Source organism: Heteronotia binoei, chromosome 11 (assembly GCF_032191835.1).
Source record: "Heteronotia binoei isolate CCM8104 ecotype False Entrance Well chromosome 11, APGP_CSIRO_Hbin_v1, whole genome shotgun sequence".
NCBI lineage: Eukaryota > Metazoa > Chordata > Lepidosauria > Squamata > Gekkonidae > Heteronotia > Heteronotia binoei.
Genome location: NC_083233.1, coordinates 62,028,737 through 62,053,555, shown reverse-complemented (window position 1 = coordinate 62,053,555; position 24,819 = coordinate 62,028,737). Strand labels below are relative to the sequence as shown.

Genomic DNA, 24,819 nt, shown 5'->3' with positions numbered 1-24,819 from the left:
AGGGAGATGACAGGTGTACTTCAAGGAGGAAGGACATTCCAAAGGTGAGGCACCACCACTGAAAAGGCCGTGTTCTCTGGCTGCTATATGCATTTCATTTGGATAAGTTTACATGTATCTGCACATACATAAAACCAGGGCTTTTTTGTAGCAGGAACTCCTTTGCATATTAGGCCACACCCCTCTGATATCACCAATCCTCTAAGAGCTTACAGAAGGCTCTGTAAGAAGAGCCCTGTAAACTCTTGGAGGATTGGCTATAACGGGGGAGGGGGTATTGCCTAATATGCTAAGGAGTTCATGCTACAAAGAAAGCCCTGCATAAAACAATAGTTTTGAAGAGAAAAAGCATTTTCACTTTGCCTTTAGACAAAGCACCCATATGTTATGGCAGGCACAATCTTAAGAAAGGCTGCTGCTTCCAAACACAGCTTGTGGTCTTCCTAGAAGCATTTGGCTGATAACAGTCTGATCTATCAGGGCTCTTCTTTTGTAAGATTGTTCTGCAGGCCTGTACAGTGTAAATGAAGCTAATCATATCCATAAAGATTGAACAAGTATGTGAGCCAATTAACTCCCAACTATTCAACAGGCTTCCAGAACCAAAACATTCAGTGTGGAAAAGGTTTTGTGACAAGGACAACATCAATACTTACTTATCTACAAGGCCTGATAAATATTTATCTGCAACCCGCCTGATCCTCTTGTGGATGTGATTAAAATTTACCAGCAAGAACTGAGCATGTCTCTCTAGCTCTTCTTCATTTTCTTTAGTTTTAGGCTGAAGATGTTAAAAGAAAACTATGTAAAAGAAATCTTTATCATTTTTTTCTTTTTTCAGAGATAATAAATTGACATTTTAAATTTATATTTCATATTTCATCAGGTATTCTTTGTAACCTGCATTGATTTTGTTGTCCCCTTTATCATTTTCCCATTTCTGCTGAATGGCATTGCTTTATTGTTTTTATGGAAATATTGTTGTTTTATCAATCATAATCTGGATTCAATTATGTTTGCAAGCTGTTCCCTGACAATGTTGTGGTTGAGGGGTGAGGAAAGACATATCTTAAATAAAGGATGGATAAAACATGAAACATTTATACTGCATCCATTTATTATTCCACTGTGGTTAACGTAAGCATTACTCATCAGAATCACTTGCCAGTTACTGAATCAATGCTCTGTCCACTCATCATTAAGTTTGCTACTTGAAAGCTTCTGCAGTAACTCAGGGCTTTTTTCAGCGCTTGAAACTAGTTCCCCAAAATGACCCTCTGTTTTAATCAGATCACTGAATGCTCTTCTAGTTTGCCAAATTCCGGGGCTATTTAATCCCATAAAAGAAAGGAAATATCACCTCATCATACTACCTTGTAACTGTGTTGGCTTAGCTTTTTTCCTCGCTGTAGTTCCAGCTCACATTTCTCAAAATGCAGATATTTATTTCTATTGTTTCTTATTTATAGCCTGCCTTTCTCACTGGGATTCAAGGCGGATTACAATGCGAGCAACAGGATGGGACATTCAATAAATGGAGGAGGAGACTGGATTTATATCCCACCCTTCACTCAGAGTCTCAAAGCAGTTTATAATCTCCTTTCCCTTCCCCTCCTCACAACAGACATCCTGTGAGGTAGGTGGGGCTGAGAGAGCTCTTTTGAGAACTGCTCTTCAGAGATCAGGTCTGAGAGAACTTGTGACTGACCCAAGGCCACACCAGCAGCTGCATGTGAAGGGGTGGGGAATCAAACCCGATTCTTCCAAATTAGAGTCCATGCTCTAAACCACTATGCCAGACTGGATCTCTAAAATAGAATTTGGGCTGCAGAATCAATCACAACAGAATTGGAGCAAAGTGTAGGTGTTAACATGGCACATAAAATGATACAAGATTGCATAGTAAGATCAAATTTGCAGCAAATTAGACACAGCTCCTAACAATTTGTCCAAGTAACACTACTTTTTCATGTTTTAGTATAACTTACCCCCAAGGCAACTGTGACAATGTAAAAACCCCCAGAAAAATACCATAAGACAAAGACAAAGCCATTCCAGCTAACAGCTTCTAACCAACACAAAGTTCTTTTTGTATTCAGGGCTACTCCAAAGTATTTTATAATGCGGGGACAAAAAGACAGTGATGCAAAGAGCTCTATCTTGGAAAAAATACCTGTCCATTCAAGGGCTCTTCCTTTTCCAGTACGGCGGAGCAACGGCACAGAAACTAATCTGACAGTCCAAGAATTTAGTATGGCAGCAGATCAAGACAGCAAAGTTCTATGTCCAGAGATGTGTACAAACACACTCTGGATCTTGGACACCCTCAGTGATACCCCACTATATTTATTTAAAATATTTATTACCCTGCACTTCTCCTGATCTACAGGACTCACACACAATTGATTTTATCGTCTGGTAACTTACTTTGTCAGCCATCATGCTGAGGAAGCTTTCAAACACCTTATCTGCAACCGCTATGACACATTGCATCATACCTTTAAAAAAAGAAAATTTCACATCATTTAAGAAAAAACGAGAGACTTTTTTTTAAGCCAATGAGTCATCAGACCATTAAGGAATTTCTACTAGATTAAAAAGTGATAATGAAACAATATGAAGTACCTTTCAGAACTAGCTGCCTTTTCAAGCACGACTAATCTATTACGGGAAGCACAAACGACAGCCATCTAACCCACCAAGAGTCTACCTGAAACTGATCATCTGACTATGCCACATTTCTACACTGCAATTTTGTTGTCTTGTTTTCCTATTTCTGTTTCAAAGGATCAAGAAGACAGAAAAACTGCATCTTCCCAACACAAGGCTGGGAAAAAGCTCCACTGTGAGAAAAGTGGGTTGATCCCTGCCATGGGGCAAAATGCAGACAAGGCAAAACTCAGCTTAGAGAGGCATGGCGGCTCCAGTGATACTGCACATGCTTTCATGTAGATTCAGTCCCCCTTAAAATCTCTGGGTTAAAGGATCTCAAACAAGCAAATATTGAGAATGACTTCTTTCCGACTGAGACCCTGGATGTCACAAAGTCTGTTTGCATGTTCAGTATTCCATAAGGATGTCAGCATATGCTTGCTGCTTGGTAAGACATCAGGCTGGAGTCAGATGCCAGTGATCTGTGACAGTTCATGACAGCTTCCCTTATCTGGTTCATACCGGGTCTGTCCAGAGTACTGTGCCTATGCAAGATGACTCAGCACTGAGTGCTGATTGGTGCTTCTGTATTGCTGCAATGTATATAACTGTGAATAGACTGTACTGTTCATCTCTGCTCTCAATCATGTTGTCTGGCGAAGCACTTTGTCAGTGTATACCAGCATAACTGTAAACTTGTAAATAAATGTAAATAGTTAAGGCAAGTCAGAGTGCCACAGTTGCTTTCTATTAAGCCTCGCAAGTCCAGAGCATACCCGCAGATACACCAACAAAGGAGAGAATCCAGTGCCATGTTGGACAGCCCCACGTCTAGATTGCAAATTAGCGATGCTCACTCAGTGCCTCAGGACCATTCTTCAGTGTGGTACCTGCCCTGTGTTTCAAGGAAGTGGGAAAGGTCCTTGCTGTATGTGGCTTGTGATTGGTAGTTGGTTCCTGCCTTGAAACAGCCACTACTAGATGAATTGGTAAGGTGCAAGCTTTCCTAAGGTGCACGCCTCATTCCAAGGATGAAACTAAAAGTGGTTCTTCTGTGGTTTAATAGAACTTGCAGATGTGGCTCTCCACAAATCACAGAATGAGCACCACAGCTGTAAGCAAATCAGCCTTCTCCAACATACCCTGCCACATTCAAATCAACTTATTTATCCAGACTCTCACTGGATGGGAAAGGTTGTAATGGAACTATAATTAAAAATAAGCTTTAAGTCCTCTGGTGTACTGCTTTAGGTTGTACAATTAAGTTTCCTTGTTTTATTATTACAACACAGCTGGCTGAGTGGTTGTCCTTGGGAGAAAGAATGGTGCCTGGGAAAATTAAGCACTCCATTCACAGGGCCTCCTCCCTTTTCTAATTAGATGAGTTACATCTAAGATGTCTTTCCTGTGCTGAAACATGGAAAAGCAGCATGGTCACTGCTGTGATGACCTAGCTGAGGAAAGACTTTTGATTGGCTCTGGGGTTCTTCTGTCCTGAGGGATTTTCTGCTAAAAACGTAGGCTTTTGCTTTGTTCCTTAGGGGTCTCCTGGTGTGCAGTATGGGATGCTGATGGAAGATTCTCCCACTAATTTCACACTAGACCTTTAATCCTGGTTTAACTCTGTCCCCAAACTGACATTCTACACTAGAATCATAGAACCAACTCTGTGACTCTTATGATTCTATGATTTTAATGTTAGAATGTCAGCTTGGGGACAGAGCTAAATCAGGATTAGAAAACTAGTGCAAAATTGTGTTTCTACTTTTTCCTAGGATGGTCCGTCAGCCAGTTGAGGCTAGAATTTGGACAGAGCCTATGTGAGTCTGTCCTAGGTGCCTGAGAAGTAAAAAGTGCTAGGATTATACTGTCTTCTTTCATTGTTTTCAGTCACTTATTTTCTTTTTAGGAACTGGGCACCATCTTAATATATTCTTCTTAAGCATTTTAAAATTATGTCTTTGTGTTGCTGTCAATTTCATAGCATTCAGGAACCCTGATGCTGTACTTCACGCTACCAGGTTGTGTTCTGTTTTATGCCAAAAGCCCTCGGCAGACAGGCTGGTGTTGGCTGACTGCCAAGATGAGCCTGAGGCGGGGAGTAACTGGCATTACAAAGATGCTTCAAACTGTAAGGAAGGCTGGAATTGCACAATATGGAAATATCACTTCTCTCCTTTGAAATTTTCATGCAATGTATATGCAAGAGTGCATATTTGTATGTAATGTCGTGCTTAAACTTATGTGCTCCAGACAAATAAAACTCTTGAATGCTAAATGACACTAGCATTTGCTACAAGGCCTGACTCCTTATTCATCAGTTCATGTGCTACTCAGAATGCATTCTGGGCTTCCTAGCCACAGTATGAAGCACAGAGAACATGTATATTCTTGCTTAATATTATCATCAGTATTTATACAAAACCATCAGAAGGGAAGATACTGAATGCACATTTATTTTGTTATGGACATAAATATGTCTACTTGAATAGAATCAACAGAGCCTTACCAGATTTGTCTTTCTGAATGGCTTTATCCTCAAAATAACAAAACATCACTTGAAAGCGATCCGGGTCTGTTGAACGCAATACCCTAAAAAAAATCAATGATCAGATATGCATTTCAAGAGAAAGGAAAGTAATTATCGCCTATTCCTATTGCACAACATTAATTCTATTTTAGTTTAACCATTCCTAAGTAAATTTGTTCCCCTCCCTTTCTTTTTTCTACATCATTTAAGTATAAGCAACTCCCACCCCCACCCCAAGGCTGCATTTAAGCCACTATGGTTGGCTTACCTGCCACATAAGAATACAGGCGCACAATTTAACTGAAATTAGTTCCCTCCACAGGATTCTAAAATGAAAGTTAGTCCAGGCTCAGAATCTTAATTTGGAGGGTGGAATGGACGAACTTAGGTTATCTTGTGCCCTCGAATACATATGCCACAGGTAAAAAAAAGTTGATTTCTAACCACAATTCTCCAAGTGAAAATGTGAAAGGGGAGAAAGGGAAAAGAAAATGACAGTAGGTGTGAGCCCAGCAACAAATGGGCTTCTTGCAGGCAACCTCGTTAGAAGCAATGTCTGAATGCAGCCCAGGATTACAACGAAGTGATAAAAGTGGAGTCTTCTGAACACAGAAATCACTATATAAATGTTAAGAATATTATCACCGCTATTAAATGGGCAGAATCAGTATGGTTTGGAATTCCAGGATGCTTGGGCCAAAAACCAAGGCATAAAGAGAAGCATAAAGCTGGCTCCTGATAGAGAAAGAATGCTGGGCAGTCTTGATTCTGATACACCCAATCTGTTCCTATGTTCACACTGACACTGGATATCTCCTCTCAATACTAAAAAGGAAACATTCACATCAGTCTGAGCTAGCTTGAGCTGTTATCAGGAACTGACACACCAAGCTAGAGTCCACTTTATCTAAAAAATCTGCCACCCCAACATTAACTAGAATATTCCATACCTAAATAAATTTGGAAGGTTTGTTAAATAAATGCTCATTATTATTTAACAAAAAACATGCTTGCATAGTGTTAGTCCTCTGCGCCTTAGTTTTTCAGCCACTGGGGATGTTTTCAGCTCTTGATTACAAAAGCAGGTTATTTTGAAGCAATGGGATACAATGAAAATTAATTAAACATAGTGAACTATGGGGTCACTATGTGACTTATTGGAGTTGGACTAGATGACCCTGGAGGTCCCCTTCCTACTCTATGATCCTATGACTTTAGCTTTAGCATTAGGACACAGATCTATAAAATGGTTAGTACACTGGAGTGGGATTTTGGAATCCTAGGTTCAGATCTCCGTTCCGCCATGAAGCTTGCTGGGAGCCCTTGAGCCAGTTTTCACTCTAGCTCTCAGCCTAACCTACCTCACAAGGTTGTTGTGAGGATAAAATGGGAAAACCATACATGCTATCCTGAGCTCCTTGGAGCAAGGACTAAAAATGTACTAGATAGATCTATTCCTCATTTGGGGGGGAAATGCATAACATTTTTTAAAAATCAGAGTCAAGCTATAAAACCAGGGAGCTTTAAAAATACCTCATACATTCCAGACGGTACACAGATAACAGGTAAGTAGACATGGCAAAGTCCAGCTTATTGATCAAGGCAGACACCTCTGGAGGAGGATCCAAGAGGTTTATGATGGTGCTCCGTAAGTCATTCAGTTCAGCCTAGAGGCAAAACAAACAATTTCAGCGCTGGAGCCAATCCAAATTGGCAGCCAGTATTTCTCCTGGCAACCTCAATGATGTTCAAGTTACTCAAGTCTTCTGAGCTCCTTTCAAAAGCCATCACTTCTATATTACATGCAAAGTGAACCGAACAGGAGAATCATAAAACCTTTTTGTTCTCAAATAATGTATCAACGCATACCCTCAAGGGGAAGACAATGAAGCATGTGTTTGGCTTCTGAGCAGCAAGGTGCAAAAAATGTTAATGTAGCACAATGAAACTCATCCCAGTATGGGGATGAAGACATGGCCAGAAGGCATATAAGGCAATAACCTTGCAGAAATTAAGGTTGCTGAGGTTTTGTTAAGGTCTGAATGGAAGACTTCCTGGGAATTCCATATATACCACTTTGAGTTCCACAGAAGCAAGACAGTCTAGAATAAATAAGGTACAGCATAATGGCTATGCAATCCTCCAGTGCCTATTTTTACACAAGTGATGAAAGAATGGAAATGATCAAGTTATAGGCCTGCATCCCATCTAAATTCTGTCTACAGAAGCACAGCTCCCCCACCAATATCTTGAAGCAGCTCAGAAATGTCCCCCTGAAATGCTGCTCCTGGGGAATAAGGGATCTCCCCCCCGCCCCGAGCAATACAGTGGTGGAGTTGTACAGCTACCACAGGAGGGAAGAGTTACCCCCTCACACACACACAAAGATCTTTTGGACAACATTCCACCCATATTTTGAGGCAGAGATGCAATTAGGAACAAGATCAAGATCCATTGCTTCCAAAATGGCGTGAACATGCAAAACTGAGTCACCAAACTCTGAAAATGTTGTTGAGCAATTGCAAAAAAAGACATATCTTCTTGGTTACCAGTTCATGATCACAATCAGACTATTAGACTGTTTCTTCCTCAAATATTTACAAGCTAGACTAATTCCTGAGTGAGGTGTAAGAAAAAAAATACTTACAGAAGTGACAGTGTCATTTTTCATGGCAGAATTGTACTGAAGGACAGAGCGAAGAGGCTCTTTGCTAGGAAACGTCAACAGTGGTGACTTGGTTGCTATCTCACAGACACCTTCATACCACTCTTCTGGCCAAAGACCTGAAGTGACATGAAGAACAAAAAACAAACAAAAACAATGGCAAAGAATCCTTAGACTATATTTTGTGACAACATGCCTATTAAGTTTCCATTATGGCAAGAGCTTTAGCTTAAGAATAGAACACAGAACTCATTTTTCTATTGTTATTTTTTTCTTTCAAACTAGATACCCCTACAAAGATTAAGGTTTAAGTCCTCTTGTGACTTGAGCCCCAGTGAATTAAATGAGATTAAACTAGTGTATCCATGTCATGTGTTCCCACTGAGATCCTCCTTTCTATACATATCAAACTACCACTTCAGACAAGCAAGTATCTCATTCTGAGGTGTCACAGTATATGGAAATAAAGGAGATTCTCCTCTGCCCCAATTTCTAATCCAGCTTCAGACTTTTGGATGGCACACAGAATTTCCCCTTGCAGATCCTCTGGTGCAATCCCTCCATGATTCTTCTTTGAATTACCATGCAAATATAAGTAAGGTGTTATCTTGTTAACAGGGCTTTTTTTGTAGCGGGAATTCCTTTGCATATTAGGCCACACACCCCTGATGTAGCCAATCCTCCTAGAGCTTACAGTAGGCCCTGAAAGAAGAGCCCTGTAAGCTCTTGGAGGATTAGCTACATCATGGGAGTATGGCCAAATATGCAAAGGAGTTCCTGCTACAAAAAAAGCCCTGCTTGTTACTACCTTAATTCTTGAAATTGTTGATCATATGAGGCTAGCATCTTCACTACTGACATGCAGTGACTTTCTAAGGTCTTAGGCACAGGTCTTTCCCAGCACACACTACCCAAGCCAGTTTGGTGTAGTGGTTAAGTGCATGGACTCTTATCTGGGAGAACCGGGTTTGATTCCCCACTCCTCCACTTGCACCTGCTGGAATGGCCTTGGGTCTGCCATAGCTCTGGCAGAGGTTGTCCTTGAAAGGGCAGCTGCTGTGAGAATCCTCTCAGACCCACCCACCTCACAGGGTGTTTGTTGTGGGGGAGGAAGATAAAGGAGATTGTGAGCTGCTCTGAGACTCTGAGTGGAGGGTGGAATATAAATCCAACGTCTTCTTCTTAATTGGACTGAACCTAGGTCCTTCTACATGAAACCATGAGTTGGGTACCTACACCCTTTGCAAACAAACACTATAAAATGAACAGTATATTTCAGCAGTTTCCTTTAAATGCCAAGGGACTCCATAGATCTAAAGAAGTGTGAATGTACACAAAAGCTTATACCTGGAATTAAACTTTGTTGGTCTTAAAGGTGCCACTGGACTCAAGCTTTGTTCTACTGCTTCAGACCAACATGGCTACCCACTTGAATCTAGGGACTTCACAGTTTTCTTGCAACTGAAATTGGTGGTTCCTTCACTGATTATTTTTTGCCCTAATAGACAGGAATGTTTGGAATACCTGAGCCTTCCACAGCAAATCCCATGAGCACTGAGTACAGCCAGAAATCACGGAAGAGCTTCTGTAGCCTGGGCTTAGCCTCTTTGATGGGTGGTAAGCGTCTTGTTAGCTGATGGGCAAGCAAAAACAGGGCAAAAGAGGTGAGAATATTATGCTAATTGCTACTAGACTGAAGACGCAGGATTTAAAACTTTTAAATAAATAAACAAGACAGCAACCAGAGGGGAAAAGATCAAACTACGCCCCTCACCTGTTCCCCCTCTCAGATTAGCAACCTTCCAAAGCTACCTTTGGGTTAAAAAGGAAAAAGCTGGAGAAAAGATACACATGCCCACATATTGGCCTTATCTCTCTCTCATGGATATCATTGTCAAATTGGATCTTGTGAAAGAGCCAACGGGCCTCAAGTTCATAAAAACAGATTATAAAAGGTTGTTGCATGTGTGTCAATTCTGTAACTTCATATTTTTCTTTCCTGGACCTAAATGTGAAATGAGTGGCAGCCTGCCACTGGCAGGTGCCAATTCCACAGCAATGTAGAAAAATAATTCCACAAATCTGCCAGACTGTAAGATATGGTTACAATGACTGATTCCATTAAATCATTTAAAAAAAATTATATCCGTCCAACTGTCACCTGCATATTAAAAATAAGGGTTGGATTCAGACTAAATTGGCGATTTCTACTGATCTTCCTTCCTTCTGCAAACCCCCTCATGTTAATCCTCCCCAATTCCACCCCTCCCCCCAAATTTTGTGGAGATCTGTGGGCTGAAGGCAGGAAAACTTCCATTCTGCAGCTGGAAAATTCAGTCTAGATCCAACCCTGTTTTGCTCCTGAACAAACACGAGTATGCAGGTAGCAAAAAAGTCAACGGGCAACAAAGTCAAGTCAAAGCATTTTAGCTGACAAGGTAAGTTTAGCTGTGATTGATTTACAGCCTATTTGCTTTAGGACATACCTAAGGATGGACAGCACCAAAGTTCACATTTAATCCTATTCGTCCACCTTTTTTCGAGCTGTTCTTACAGCCATTCTGTGCAGCAATACAGAGGTAAGGTTCTATTTCTCTTTTCAAATGGACTAACTTTAAATATATATATTCCTGAACTAAAACAGGTAATTTATTGCACACAATGAAGCAATAAAATTAAACATCAATAAACATAAGGTTACTGCAGGAACCCTCTAGATAAGTCACTGTATCATATAGTCAAAATGTACCTGTAAGGTATTAGTGCAACTACTGGATTCAAGAGAGTCACATAAGCTATTCAACAATAACTACTGAAACACTAGCAAAATTAAAACCATTCCTTTCCTCTAGTAGAAGGTAAGAGGATTACAGAACGTTTAGTTTTCAAAGTAGAAAATCAAATTATTTTGAAATTTCTTTAATATTTGGGCTGGATCCCAAGTATAACTTGAAAATTCCTCAGTACTCGGGTAGGTTTAGATCCAAAGAATTAAAAGGTTCCCTTCAGCTCATGCATCCAGCAGGGGAAATTTCCAGATTAAGCAGGAACCCCACTCTTGAGGGGGACTTCATGAATGTCAGGAGTTCTTATATCACTTGGAATGCAAGGGACTACTGCCAGAGGGCAAAGTCTTTCCCTACAATCCTTTGTATGGAAGCATTCGAGCATGTGTATAGACTTTTAATTTATGATTAGCTTTTTAAAGAACCCAGGAAAGTCTTCAGCAGGTGAAAACACTGTGCATGGGGATCTGTCATTTGCCTAGATGAACTATGCTGGAATTCAGAGTCTTGCTTGCAGATCTGTTCAGGAGATGTTACAATTTCCTCACATCATCTCCATTTGAAGGCATTCCACAGAATCACAAAAAAAGCACTCCAAGAATCCCAAAAATGTTGGTTTCAGCCACAATTTTTTTCCCTGGATTGTTCCTAGCATCCAAGTTAAATTTTGCAGCTATTGGCTTTCCGTTCTCTTTTCTGAAGTTACTGGAAAAGGACGGGGGGGGGGGGGGGGAGACTGAAAAATAGGGAAGTAAACATGTAAAACTGTGTTTTTAATCTTCTACAACTCGATATTCCATTGTAGTAACTCCAGAGGGGTTCTTGCATTACTTGATAGCAGCAAAACCCAGCAGAATGCTTGTGGTGCCTTCAAGCTGACCATTTTATTCTAATATAAGACTTATTAGACTCCATGTACTTCTCAGCCTTTATGCCATTAATTGCCCTGTGGTGAACTATGCCTGCATCTCTTGTTATCTTTCGTAAAGAACAAGACATACACACTGATGATGGGATCATTTTTACCACAGTTTGCACTGAATGGGAATATACATGAGCATAAGGATTGTCAAAATGGGGAAAACCCCCCCACCACCACCAATTTTATTAATTTCCTTATAATTCCCCCCAGTGTTCACCATCTCTGCTCTCCTTGTTCATCTCTCTCCAAATTCCTCCACAAGCTCTATCTTTCAGAGGGTCTGTGCAGATGGATCTGGAGTGCTACTCTATATTGCAGTTATGATTTTTGGCTTTATTTCTGTGTTCTAAAGGGTTACGAATAACAAGTTATGAAAATGAAGAGTTCACACAAAATACAACCGCTTCTCATCAGAATCCAGCACTAATACTAATTTCTTGAACCTCTGTGCTTTGGCTGGAAACACTGTTCATTTTCAGTCTTTTTAAAATATTTGTCTCCAGTTATTGCTGCAATCATCTGAATCATGTATTAAATATATGCTATTGGACTTAGACAAAGAGTGTTTGTTGTACTTCTGAAATTGGGACCTTTTGTGTTCAAATCTTGTCCCATACTCCAACACAGGCAAAGAATTTCTGTTGATCAATACTGCATTGCTGTGCTGTCCCTACACCGACTAATCTGATTTGACACAATGGGGTGTTGCTCATAAACTTGGCCACTACTTAGGGAACAAAGCTGTGAAAGCGGTTTGCAACTCAGCTTCTGTGGAGGGAAAGACACATTGCACATTTGACTACGAATTAAATTTAATACAAGCCCTAAGGCTAAAAAGGGCAAGGAACAATAAGCCAAACTCTCAGAGCAGAGTGAGTTCAGGAAAAAACGATACGAAGAAACAGGTTAAAAAGACAGGTTAGGTGGAGAGGGGTTCTGAAGAGAATTCACAGTGTTTAAGATCACAAGGGGCTGCTGTACCTTTAAGGATTGTACAATAGGGATTTCTGCCAGCTGTGGCTTCTGTTGTTACCCATCAAGCCTACAGGAGCACTGAGTGCCAGGAAACAACAAATGGTGGTTCTAGCAGGCTAAATATCATCCACTGGCTTGAATTAACCTATCTGTTCTTGCCTGTATGCTTCCAAGTTTGATTTAAACAGAATCAGGACATCTTCATGAATACAACCATAGCATGAAATCAAAGTGCAAAGAAATTATATGTATACTTCACTGCGTGAGGAGATGGACAGATACAATGTAATATGAGTTTCCATCTGAAAAACAGAAATTTGGCAACAGGACTTTCCACTTTTGGCTCCTGCAAGGCTAAATTGCTGTGTATTTACTAAATGAGCCAAAGATAAACAGAAGCTTTTTTACATTACAAAACACTGTTGTTTTACTGAAATAACATTACGCACAATTAAAGCAAACAATGAATTCATTGGAATCACAACCAACCATGCCCAAGAACGGGAGGGGGTGGGAAGCTGACTTGAGATGCTTTAAAATTTGCCTTCTTTTTTTCAGCCCCTAATTTTCACATTGCCAAAACATCCACTCTTTTCTAAAAGTAGCTTCCTATATATCTAAATGGATATATGTATTTTCCAAGGGTAAATCTCAATCAGTACAAAGTCAGCTGAAACAAATAATCACATTCATATTATATTGAGAAGTTATCTCAGTTCATTCTCCTTGGTTCAGTGATCTCCCCAAATGAAAGCAAGAGATATTCCTCACAGTCCAACAAAATTCCTGTAAAAATCAGGATGTGTTGATCTTTACAGTTTACAATGGGAGAGTACTCAAATTACATCAATACTCCCATGAAGCTGACCTGAAGGCTGAACAGCACACTACCCTTTGTACTAATCATAAAGCATGTAAGAACTGAGCTCAGAGGGGCATACAACATTTGCCCAAGCAATGTGCACACTTCAAGTATCATCATATTAACTATTAGCCATAGCCTAGGAGAAAGATTCTTTGAAGTATTTTCCTCCACGCCCATGCAAACAACGCTCATTGTTTCAAATGTACAAAAATATTGGTGCAAATATTTAAGGATTTGATTCTGCCCAAGAATGTCAGTGCTTATAAACAAAAAATGTAACCACCAGCTGCCAGTGGCTGCAGAATCAGGATCTCTCTTAAGCAAAACAAGACAGAAGGAATTATCCAGCGTGGAGCAGATACGTGACAGGAAGGATGGAAAGTCGCCAGCATAAACTTAACTTGTAACGTGTGCAAAAGTGGGAAGGTGACTTGTATATTGTTGATATATGCAAGAGTCCATGAAAAGAGGAAGGACGGTGCATGATTAAGGAGAACATGGCATTCAGTGGAGTGGGGTGGGTGGAGCCTAGAATGCTGTACACCATCAAGGGATGTGATCATCAACCGGCAGATCAAATGGATCAGAGAAGTAAGTGATTCAGTCAATTAGAACAACACTAAAAGACAATCGGCACAGAAACTACTTGTACTCTTGTGATTACAAATGGCTGCTCCATATATGTTAAGAGACCATTTTGTTGTTGTTGTCGCCATCAAGTCACAGCTATCTTCTAAAGCTCCATATGTGTTAAGCCTACAGACCATTTTGTTGTCATTGTTGCCATCAAGTCACAGATGACTTATGGAAGCCTCACAGAGTTTTCAAGGCAAGAGAGGTTCATGGGTGGTTTTGCCATGGCTTGCCACTGCATCATGATCCTGGTATCACTTGGTGGTCTCCCAACCAAATACTAGCCATGGTTGACCTTGCATAGCTTCTGAGAAATGACAAGATTGGGCTAGCCTGGGTTATCCAGATGGGGATTGTTACCAGAATACACAGAACAGTTAATATGAAATGGATAGATACAAGGATAAGAGCTCTGCTTTTGACAAAGACCTTCAGTCTCTTCATGGCCTCCCTTCTCAGTACAATTCAATGCAGAAGGCTACTTTCAGAACAAACCTATGCATGTTTACACATAAGTAAATCTGCATGACCTTATTTGGTATATCACTATATATGGTTTCAGTTTGCCACTTTGTGGATATCATTTGAGTAAAAAAAAATGAGACACAAATACTTTAAACAAATAAAAGGGTTGTGCTCTTACATTGGTGTGAGCTGATCCTCAATTATAATAAATGAATGGGGATGAGGGGAGATAAGTATATTGGAGAGCCCAGCATCTCTGCTGAAGCTACACTGGTGTCTAGTCCTGGCCTCTGGCCCAATAGGAAACCAACAGGAATGCTGAGTATGAGCTCCATGATAGAAAAAAGAGGAAGCATAAATGTAATTAAATAAACTTATTCAAAGGGGCTCGGGATCACTAGGTATTATGTTTATGAGATTTTAAATCTGTTGTGTTTAATTGGATATGTTTTATTTATTGTTATTGCAATTTTTTAAAGTTGTAAGCCGCTCTGAGCCCGCCTAGCGGGGTAGGGCGGGCTTTAAGTCGTAAATTAAATTAAAATTAAATCACTACCAGACAGGATCCCACAGAGATCTACATGCTTGTGATCCCTAGCAGACCAACAACGCAGCCTGAAAATGTCTAACCTTTTCCCAGAGAGTTTAACACTGATGTTTTGAACTTTCCTATTTCCAGACCACCAAGATGAAGCTGCAGTTTGGGTCAGCCATCTTCACTCTAACTGTAACGCTTGCACTGTGTGGGGTCAAAGACTTGCAGGAGCATTTTGAACAACTTAGTGGAACCCACAGTGCAAATCCTCATGTGCCCTATGGCGATGGAACTCATCTTTCACCAGAATTTCACAGAGAAAATACTTTGACCAATGACTGGAGTGTTGAAGAAGAGGAAGACGACTATCTTGATTTTGACAAACTGTTCGGTGAAGACTACTTCGACATCATTGATGCTGTTCCAGAAACTACTCCCGAGATTAAACAAGGGAACATTCTTGGGCTTTTCCCTGGGAAAACCAGAATCCAGCGGCTCAACATTCTCAATGCAAAATTTGGCTTCAATCTTTACCGGAGTTTGAAGAACAAAGCCAACTCTTCAGATAACATCCTTTTGGCACCCGTTGGCATTTCTACCGTCATGGCCATGCTCTCTTTGGGACTGAGAGGTCAAACACATGAAGAAGTACTGACTTCTCTGGGTTTCAGAGATTTTGTTAATGTCAGTTCCACATACAACGTTACAACCATCCACAACCTCTTCTATAAACTCACTCACCGGCTCTTCAGAAGGAACTTTGGCTACACGCTCAGGTCGGTCAATGACCTTTACATTCAAAAACAATTCCCTGTTGAGAGTGAATTCATAAGCAACATGAAAAAATATTATTTTTCTGAAGCCCAATCAGCTGACTTTTCAGACCCAACCTTCATCACCAAAGCCAATGAGCGTATTTCAAAGCTCACCAAAGGATTAATAAAGGAAGCTCTGGAGCATGTAAACCCAGCGACTCTGATGATGATTCTTAATTGCCTCTACTTTAAAGGTAAGGAAGCAAAATAATTTTCCACAAACATATGATGTGATTGTTATGAGGGACACTAAAGGTCTGGATCAGGTTCAGCCTTGGTTAAGACAGCTACAATCCCATCTCTCTTTAAAAGGGCCATTATGCTTACAGAATTCATTTGGGAGCTCTGCGTCAGAGCTCATGCTTTGCATTTAGAAGATCCCAAGCACCTTCAGAAGTTCTCAAATAGCTGGATGTTGATACAATCCACTCTCTTGCACTGGAGTACAAATACAGGAGCCCTGTGACACAGAGTGGTAAGCTGCAGAATTGCAGTTCAAGCTCTGCTCACAACCTGAGTTCGATCCCGGTGGAAGCTGGGCTCAGGCAGCCGGCTCATGGCTGGCTCAGCCTTCCATTCTTCCGAGGTCAGTAAAATGAGTACCCAGCTTGCTGGGGGTGAAGTGCAGATGACTGGGGAAGGCAGTGGCAAACCACGCTGTAAAAAGTCTGCCATGAAAATGTTGTGAAAGCAACATCACCCCAGAGTCAGAAACAACTGGTGCTTGCACAGGGGATTACCTTTACTTTTTTACTTTACTTTACTTTTACTTTATTTATGATTTATATCCCGCCCTTCCCACCAAGTGGCTCAGTATTTTACAAATACTGAAGCTAAATAGTGCAATGATTTCAGGCACTATAAAACAGCTTTACAGGTTCAGATCATACCACCTTTTCCATTGGTGAAAGATGGAGGAAAGGCCTCTTTTAAATACTCCCCAAAAGGCTATATTAGGAATTGCAAGGCCAAGGTAGTCAAAACTCACATAAGACAAGAACTACTATTAGAAGAACTGGGTGAGATTGAGCAAGAAAGCAAGTAGAATCTGTTCTGCAAGAATATAGTATTTGTTATTAAGGCAAGTGGGGTCATTTTGTAGAAAAAGAGATGCCAGAGCTTATTAGTGCAACTCATTTGAATAACTCATTTGCATATGCCACACACCCCTGACATCACCAAAGATGTACCAAATTCTATCAGCTCAGCATCTCCTGCAGCCCAGTTTAAACTGAGCCGCTGAGAAGCCACGCCCTAGCCGAGCCAGCAGGAACAGTCTGCTCTTCCCCCCCCCCCTTCCTGGTACAGCTGATCCTTGGGCTGACTTCCGCAGTCCCTTTAAAATTTAAAGGGACTGCAGCAGAAGCCCACCAAACAACTGAGAGACAGAAGCAATCTGCTCCTGTTTTTGGATCTACCGATAGTTCCCGAATCCAGGATTTTCTCAGGGTTTTTTTTCTTCTCCTGAGAAAACACAGATACATTTGGGAAGCCAAAATATACCTAGAATACTCATAAGATTTTTTCAAGGTATATTTTCGGCTGAGATAGATCCAAATGTATACCCCTACATCTAAGTAAAGTTTAAGCTAGGGTCTGCAATATTGTCAGGAAATTTACCATGGCTGTTCTGTGAAAAGAACACCCTGAGCTTTAAGAAGATGCCTCCAGGAGACAGACATTCTAAAAATGTCCTAATTTCACCCAAAGATCCAGGGCTCTTTATCTTAATGTAAGTATGACGTTTCTCATCATATGCCTAAGTTAGAGGCCTCCTGTCCCTTGTTTTATACTACAGGACTTGGATGACTTATTTCAGCCACCATCAAAACTTCTAAACAGAAGGTTTCACAAGTGTATTTACCTTCACACTTTTAACTTCAAATTAAAGCAAGACTTACTGATTACATTGGCTTGAACTTATAAACACACACAAACACTCCAGTCAGAGCAGAGATATTGTCTCCACAACCCAAAACTAAACCTAAAATTTTCCAGAAGGAGTTAACTAAATAACACGTTGAGACTTCCATATAGAGAGGTCTCAGTTGGGCTCAGCGATGGCTCAGTTCGGCAGGGACCACAAGATGATGTTACAGGGCTTTTAAGCCTTCACCTGGTCTCCCTGATCGAGAACAGCTTTACGGGCGCACTGTTTCTCCCAATGTGAAAATGCATGCGCAGCTCACAAATGCAGAACTCCTATATGCAAGATGGCCCCAGTTTCTTTGAACCTCCAAGTCTCACAGCCTTGGTCCACCTCTTCAGTTTGGTATAGTGGTTAAGAGCAGTGGACTCCAATCTGGAGATCCAGGTTGATTCCTTATTCCTCCACAGGATGCCAGCTTGCACAGCTTGCTTTTAGGGGTCAGTCATAGCTCTTGGGTCAGTTATAGCTCTTGCAGAGCTGTCCTTGAAAGAGCATCTTCTGTGAGAGCTCTCTCAGTCCCACCTGTCTCACAGGGTGTCTGTTGTGGGGAGACAAAGGGAAGCAGATTGTAAACCACTCTGAGACTGAGTGAAGGGCAGGGTATAAATCCAATCTCTTCTCCTCTTCTTCTCTCTCGTCCTATGTTCCTCCACAACTGCTCCACTTGTTTGACCATGGTCTTCTGCAGGTGCCACCATGCAAATAGGCAAAATCAGCAACTGTCCATACAAATTGTCTCTTACGGCCTCCACTTTATGGAATGGCCTGCGTGATAAGGTTAGAGAAGCTCCCACCCTCCTGGCTTTCTGTAAACTACACAAAACTGAATTATTCCGGTGATCTTTTTTACAGAGGCAACAGGGGTGTACTGTAATGAAATGATTCAGAGAGATGCCTTGGTAAAGATAAAGAGACTGTTTACTGTACTATTATGTATAGCAAGTACTACATTGCCATATGTACTACCCTGCTATGTAATTTCTGCGTTGCTTAATATGTCACATTAATACAACTGCTTTTCTTTGGTTTTGCATTAGAATTTTGCCTGGTTTTAGATTCTGACAATCCTAAACCCATTACAAGGTTTACCGGATGCCCCATCCTATTGATGGAACTGACTTACACTGTGTAATCTTCCTTGAGTCTCAATAAGAAAAGTGGACCATAGATAATATAAATAACCTCAAGACGGTATTTTAAAGGGCAGTGAGAAAGAGAATACATTTTGCAGGGAGATGTTAGAGAACATAGAGAACAAGAGCCCTGCTGGATCAGATCACTGGTTCATCTAGTCCAGCCTCCTGTCTCACACAGCGGTCAACCAGTTCCTAAGGGGGGCCAACAACAGAGTATGGAGGCTGAGACCTTCCCCTGATGTTGTCTCCTGGCTCTGGGATGCAGCGGTGTAGTGCCTCTAACTGTGGAGGTTCCCCTTAGTCACCATAGCTAGTAGTCACTGACAGACCTATTCTCCATGGGAGGGCAGAGAATAGGAGAGAGAATTCTTGGACTGGTAATATTTCAGCATTTAGTTTGACCCTTAAATGCAAACTCCTTTTCTACAAGACGGACAGAGCAAAAACTCATCTAATTAAACTGTGGATTAAGATACAGGTTCTAAAGACTTGAACTCCAAGAGAATGAATCATGACTGCTTCTTTAAACCAGAAATGTCTACTTTGATAACTGAATTTGAAACAGGAAGTACCTAAAATAAACTAAAATAATGAATTTCTGTTAAGTTATGAAAGTCTAAACAACAAAAAAAGGAAACTGAAATTCAGTCTGTTTCTCATTAATTGGGTAGAATGACAAACAAGCATACAGAATTAATGCGCAGTAAAATGGTTTTTTAAAAATGTATATATATTCCTCAACTAGAATACAAACCATTTCATTAATTTAGTATTATGTTGCCCATGTAAGAGTCTGACAGGAATTTAGGAAATACATGTGAACAAAACTAAATGCCAAAGTGATTTAACTAAACCACAGAATTAAATACTCTGCTACTCTGTGTGCATCTTGGGAAATTCTCTTGCTTGATGCTTATTCATTCAGCAGCAAAACTCACCTTGAGCAGCCATTAAGTGCATTCTCACCAGCCTACATGTTATACTATGTTCCAGCTCTAAAGAACATCCTTATTTATATGCAGAGGCTGAAGAATGTGCATATTTCTAGCACTGTTGCCAGAGTATCCTGACTAGTCTCTACCATTATACATCACATCATTTCTAGCCTTCAGTGAATTAGAAGCCCCCTCTTCCCTTTTGCTCACTTGTCAAATGCTCAAGAAAATATTTTGCCCAGCTGCATAAAAATGCATGATTTTAACTGCAGTTGGAACAATTTGTCTTTGTTCAACCTTTGGTTAATTTTGGCAAACCTCCTTCTCCATTAATTATTTAGAAACCCCCCCAAATCATATGCTCTCTGTTTAGATACAATTTCTAATTTTGTTTAGGCATTTTTATAAGGAATATTCTATTCTATTCTATTCTATTCTATTCTATTCTATTCTATTCTATTCTATTCTATTCTATTCTATTCTATTCTATTCTATTCTATTCTATTCTATTCTATCCTAATCACTCTGAAGAAAAAACAAGGAAAATATATCAATCTCTTATACACAAATGCCTAGAGCTACAGATAACTGTACAGTCACACCTTCCCATTCTCATTTGTAATTTACATAATTTTTTTCCCCGCTTATGTTGACAGGCACCTGGGAAAATAAGTTTCCAGTGGAAATGACACACAAGCGCTCTTTCCGAGTGAACGATAAATTGTCTGTGAAAGTTCCCATGATGAAGACCAAAGCCAACTTCCTGGCAGCTACAGATGATGAGCTCGAATGCGGGATTCTCCAGTTGCCCTATGTGGGCAACATCAGCATGCTGATTGTCCTGCCCCACAAGCCATCAGGCATGAACACACTGGAGAAGCAACTGACACCTCAGGTAGTGGAGAGATGGCAGAAGAGCATGACTAACAGGTAATCTGTGGCTGCGGATTTTTGCTGACCCTCAAATTCTTCAGAAGGTTTCCCTTTTAGACAGAGCCTACTGTTGCATTAGAACATTACAACAACCAAGGGGTGTGCATTTGTCCGTGTCTTGTCACAAGTGAAAACTTGGGACTGGAGTAAAACTTTAATTCCTGAAAATCTCAACCCTCTCTTTAAGGGAAAAAAATATTCTTCTAGTCTTTATGGTTGCTATATATTTGAAAGTGTTTACTTGTTGTCTTTCCATATGGGACACCTGAAGAAAAACATGTAAACAGTGTGAAGGATCAAAACAAACCCCACAAGGGAACTAGGAAGAACGTTTACGTTCTCATCCTCCCTGAGGTCAAATATTCTTTCTCTTCCTTTACATATGAACATATGACGCTGCCTTATACTGAATCAGACCCTGGGTCCATCAAAGTCAGTACTGTCTACTCCGACTGGCAGCGGCTCTCCAGGGTCTCAAGCTGTGGTTTTTCACACCTACTTGCCTGGACCCTTTTTAGGTGGAGATGCCAGGGATTGAATCTGGGACCTTCTGCTTACCAAGCAGTTGCTCTACCACTGAGCCACCGTCCCTCCCCCTTCTTGTCATTTATCCTACAACTATTCCAAATTCAGCATGTTATCCACCTTTCAACAAGAATGCACTAGAAAACAGAGAGAAAACAAAGGATTTTTAAAAACAGCTACTAGCATTTAAACAGAGTGCAGACTCCAAATGCAGATGGTAGAGGAGAACAAATGCTATCAACAGCACTGAAAGACAGAGAGACAGACTAATGGACCAAATAAACCATAAAAAATAATTTTGTACCTCCAGTCTTGGCTCAGTAGATGCCTTTACTTAACTGCTGTTACTTTGTCCTGCCTAGAACAAGGGAAGTTGTGCTGCCTAAATTTACACTGCAGAAGAGCTATGACCTGATTGAGAATCTAAAAACGCTAGGAATAAATGAGCTGTTCACCCAAAATGGCAATTATTCTGGAATAGCAGAGGGGATCATCATTGATAGGGTAAGTAAATGTGTAATAAACTGAAAATGTCTGTTCTCTCCCCGCCCCCCGGATATGTACAAAATATCAAACTTTCTTGTGTTGCTGCTTCCTACTGATACTGGTCAACTGTGTTAACACAAAACTGGTAATGTACATGCTAATACATATCAACATGCCAACTGCTAATTTAAAAAAAATCCTTTCAAAAAGGCCCCTAGTGGGGTGGAAGGAGTGGCTGCCACAGGGACTGAAATGGCTTCTATGTGAGCAGGACTGAGAAAATCCAGTCTTTCCTGCCCACACAGCAACCAGCCCAGAAATTCACAACAAAGGATGCTTGGGAAAGCCTGCAGAAAAGTCAAGAAAAATTCAGGCAGTGCAGGAGGCACCACAATGCTGTAGGGAAGCAAGTATAAAGACCTACCTGCCAACACCATTCAGTCAGGTGCAGGCCACATATTGAAATAGCCTGAGCTATAATCAAGAAGCCCCCTCCCCTCTTTCACCACAAATTCACCAGGGACCCATAATTCAGGCCCTTTCTCTCAGGAAGATAACCACCAGCAACCAGGCTATAAGGATAACTAAATAATATGAAGTGCCATTAAATTTTTCCAAAGCACATAATAATTAATACTGGCATTTAGGCTCTGGTTCTTCACTGATGTACACTTACGTTAACCAAGACATATTTGTGTCTTGTCTGAATGATAACACTTTAATTTTGCTCTTCTTCTGGCAGTTTAATCACCAAGGGACAATTACGGTGAACGAAGAAGGCACGGAAGCTGCGTTTGTGACTAGTGTGGGCTTCATGCCTCTCTCCGCTCAGATTCGCTTTATTGTCGATCGTCCCTTTTTGTTTCTCATCTATGAGCACCGCACCAGCTGCTTGCTTTTCATGGGGAGAGTTGCCAACCCAGGCAAGAATTAAAAGTGGAGATGTATCCTCCTTGAAAGCACATTTAGGCACCACTAAGGGCCAGGTCAGCCAATATGCTTCCTAAGTACTTCCCCATGTGTGATGGGTAGAAGAAGACCATGATCCTTTTGTGCCCACCTGACATGCCTGCCCAACACCAGACGCTACCAGGTGTCCATATATTGCATTTATACAGGGTACAAACAAGGACATATGCAAAGCCACAGCCCATGATTTATTCCCCACTGGAGACAGGGCAGGCATGTCAGTTAAGTAGGAAGGGAAGAATTATTTTTGCTCCCAAACAATGGAGCAACCCAGGGGTGCATTATCCAATTTGGCCCCCAATATATTTTAATGTAACCATTTTATATGTAGATTTTGTCATGTTAATCGCAGAAGTTATTGTATTACATTGCAGTAACGTTTTTAATGAAACCACAGCAGGAGATGATTTAACTGTAATGTGTAAGGATAACTTAAGAACTTGAAGCTTGCATGCTTTATACACACATTTTAACACAAAAGATGGTGCTTTTAGTTGGTACATCCACAGAAGTTACTAAACTAAACTGCTCCAGTTCTCTCGTGGAGACAAAACTTTGGGGCCTAAAGACATCAGGAAATGTGTTTCTCCAGAAGGAGGGGGGAAAGCATAAAAATATGGGCAACTCAGTTCAGTGTAGAAAAGCAGTAACAAGAACAAAGCTATGTTTTAGTGAAAGCCCAGATGAGATGTTTTGCAATAGTACATGTGCTTCTCTTCTAAATGCCTACCATTCGAGACAAGAACAAATTTACACTTTGGACAGCAAAATCAATATACAGTTCTGCAATACAGAGAGGACTTGTGATCCCATGTGGATCAAAAGACACAGAGAATAGGGACAGGTTCAAATTTCTGCAACCCTAATGGAACCCCCAGGATTTCAGAAAAATCCCCCAAAGGAAAAACAAGTTTAAAACTTATTGCGAGGAGGGAAAGAATAAGATTGCAATGCTATACTGCAAGGTCTTGGTTATCATTTTGAGGGAGGTGGGCAGGGAACACCCCTCCCTGCAATCCAGGCAGGTGACAAGGTGGGGAGGAGGAGGAGCAGAATCTGCACCTGTTCCCACCACCACTGAAAATGGAAGACAGGTGAAGGTGGCAGTGTTACAGGTGAGTGGGAAGAGGGGGAGGGGTCATGATTAGCAGGAACCACTACTGTATGAGCTAGGCTGGTGGAGACATGAGGAGCTGCCTCTGAAAAGGGGGAAAGGATGGGATTCCCCCCCTCCCTAATAAGTTTTCCAGGTCCCGTGCTTGTTATATTCTATTCCTGAAATGAGAAAAAGACTCCGCATCATGGTACTGAAAACTGACCCAGACACCCCCCACTCAGGTATACCATCCCCCTGCTTGGGCCCTGAGTTCTTGGATTCTACCCATGATATAAATAATAATGTACATATCCATGGACTGCTCATTTCTTAATTTTGAACTAATAGACACTGATGTTATAGAAATGCTAGATACATAATTTTACTCATCTTTTAAAATATCCATTTGATTAAAAAGTTAGTTCATATTTAATAAAATGGTTGTGTTGAAATATTGAAATTGCAAACAGATTTTGTTTCCTTTAGCATTAATATGATTTGGGTTGTATAACTGCTGGTTCAGTTATACAGGAACTTCTATCAGCAATCTATTTTAAGGTACCTGACATGGAAGAAAACACTGGTTGCAAGTCATTTCTCCCACAAACTTCAACAGCAAAGTTAGGCATGTGTGTTAAAATCTGCAACTGAATATCTAAGGGACTTAAAACACGTTCTCTTTGGCCAAGCCAGGCCTGGCATCTGTGAAACTACTAACTTTTCAAAGTTTTCTTTTCAGTATGACAATGTTTTATTTTATTTTATTTTTAATTTTATTCTATTTATATTCCGCCCTCCCCACCAAAACAGGCTCAGGGCGGTTTTGCCTCAAGACTACCCATGATTTTTAAAAACCCTTAAGAAACCAAGAAAGAAAGCAACCTACAAAATGTAAATATTTGCTTAAGCAAAAAACATTTCAGCCACGCAAAGTACATGGAATACTTAAAGGTCTTTTATAGAAAA

The 24,819-nt window shown here is 40.7% G+C and overlaps 2 protein-coding genes across 2 annotated transcripts in view; one reads left to right on the top strand and one right to left on the bottom strand.

Moving 5' to 3' along the window:
- PI4KA (phosphatidylinositol 4-kinase alpha) overlaps positions 1–24,819 on the bottom strand; it is a 107,294-nt gene that overhangs the window by 40,777 nt on the left and 41,698 nt on the right. Inside the window, exons 20-25 of the mRNA XM_060249911.1 lie at positions 9,372–9,480; positions 7,830–7,966; positions 6,716–6,849; positions 5,162–5,244; positions 2,428–2,498; positions 657–781 (exon numbers count right to left, since the gene is read on the bottom strand). Coding sequence (XP_060105894.1) covers positions 657–781; positions 2,428–2,498; positions 5,162–5,244; positions 6,716–6,849; positions 7,830–7,966; positions 9,372–9,480 — 659 coding nt within the window. The remainder of the gene's footprint in view (positions 1–656; positions 782–2,427; positions 2,499–5,161; positions 5,245–6,715; positions 6,850–7,829; positions 7,967–9,371; positions 9,481–24,819) is intronic.
- On the top strand, positions 10,266–24,313 carry SERPIND1 (serpin family D member 1). The gene is made up of 5 exons (XM_060248931.1): positions 10,266–10,426; positions 15,173–16,037; positions 20,501–20,774; positions 21,665–21,806; positions 22,531–24,313. The coding sequence occupies exons 2-5, from the start codon at positions 15,182–15,184 to the stop codon at positions 22,720–22,722; spliced, it is 1,464 nt and encodes a 487-aa protein (XP_060104914.1). The 5' UTR covers positions 10,266–10,426; positions 15,173–15,181; the 3' UTR covers positions 22,723–24,313.

Bases quoted from the DNA above. Each gene is read 5' to 3' on its own strand.
- SERPIND1 (XM_060248931.1), top strand. From the start codon at position 15,182: ATGAAGCTGCAGTTTGGGTCAGCCATCTTCACTCTAACTGTAACGCTT. The intron at 16,038-20,500 runs GTAAGGAAGCAA...TTATGTTGACAG, and splicing joins TAATTGCCTCTACTTTAAAG to GCACCTGGGAAAATAAGTTT. The intron at 21,807-22,530 runs GTAAGTAAATGT...TTCTTCTGGCAG, and splicing joins AGGGGATCATCATTGATAGG to TTTAATCACCAAGGGACAAT.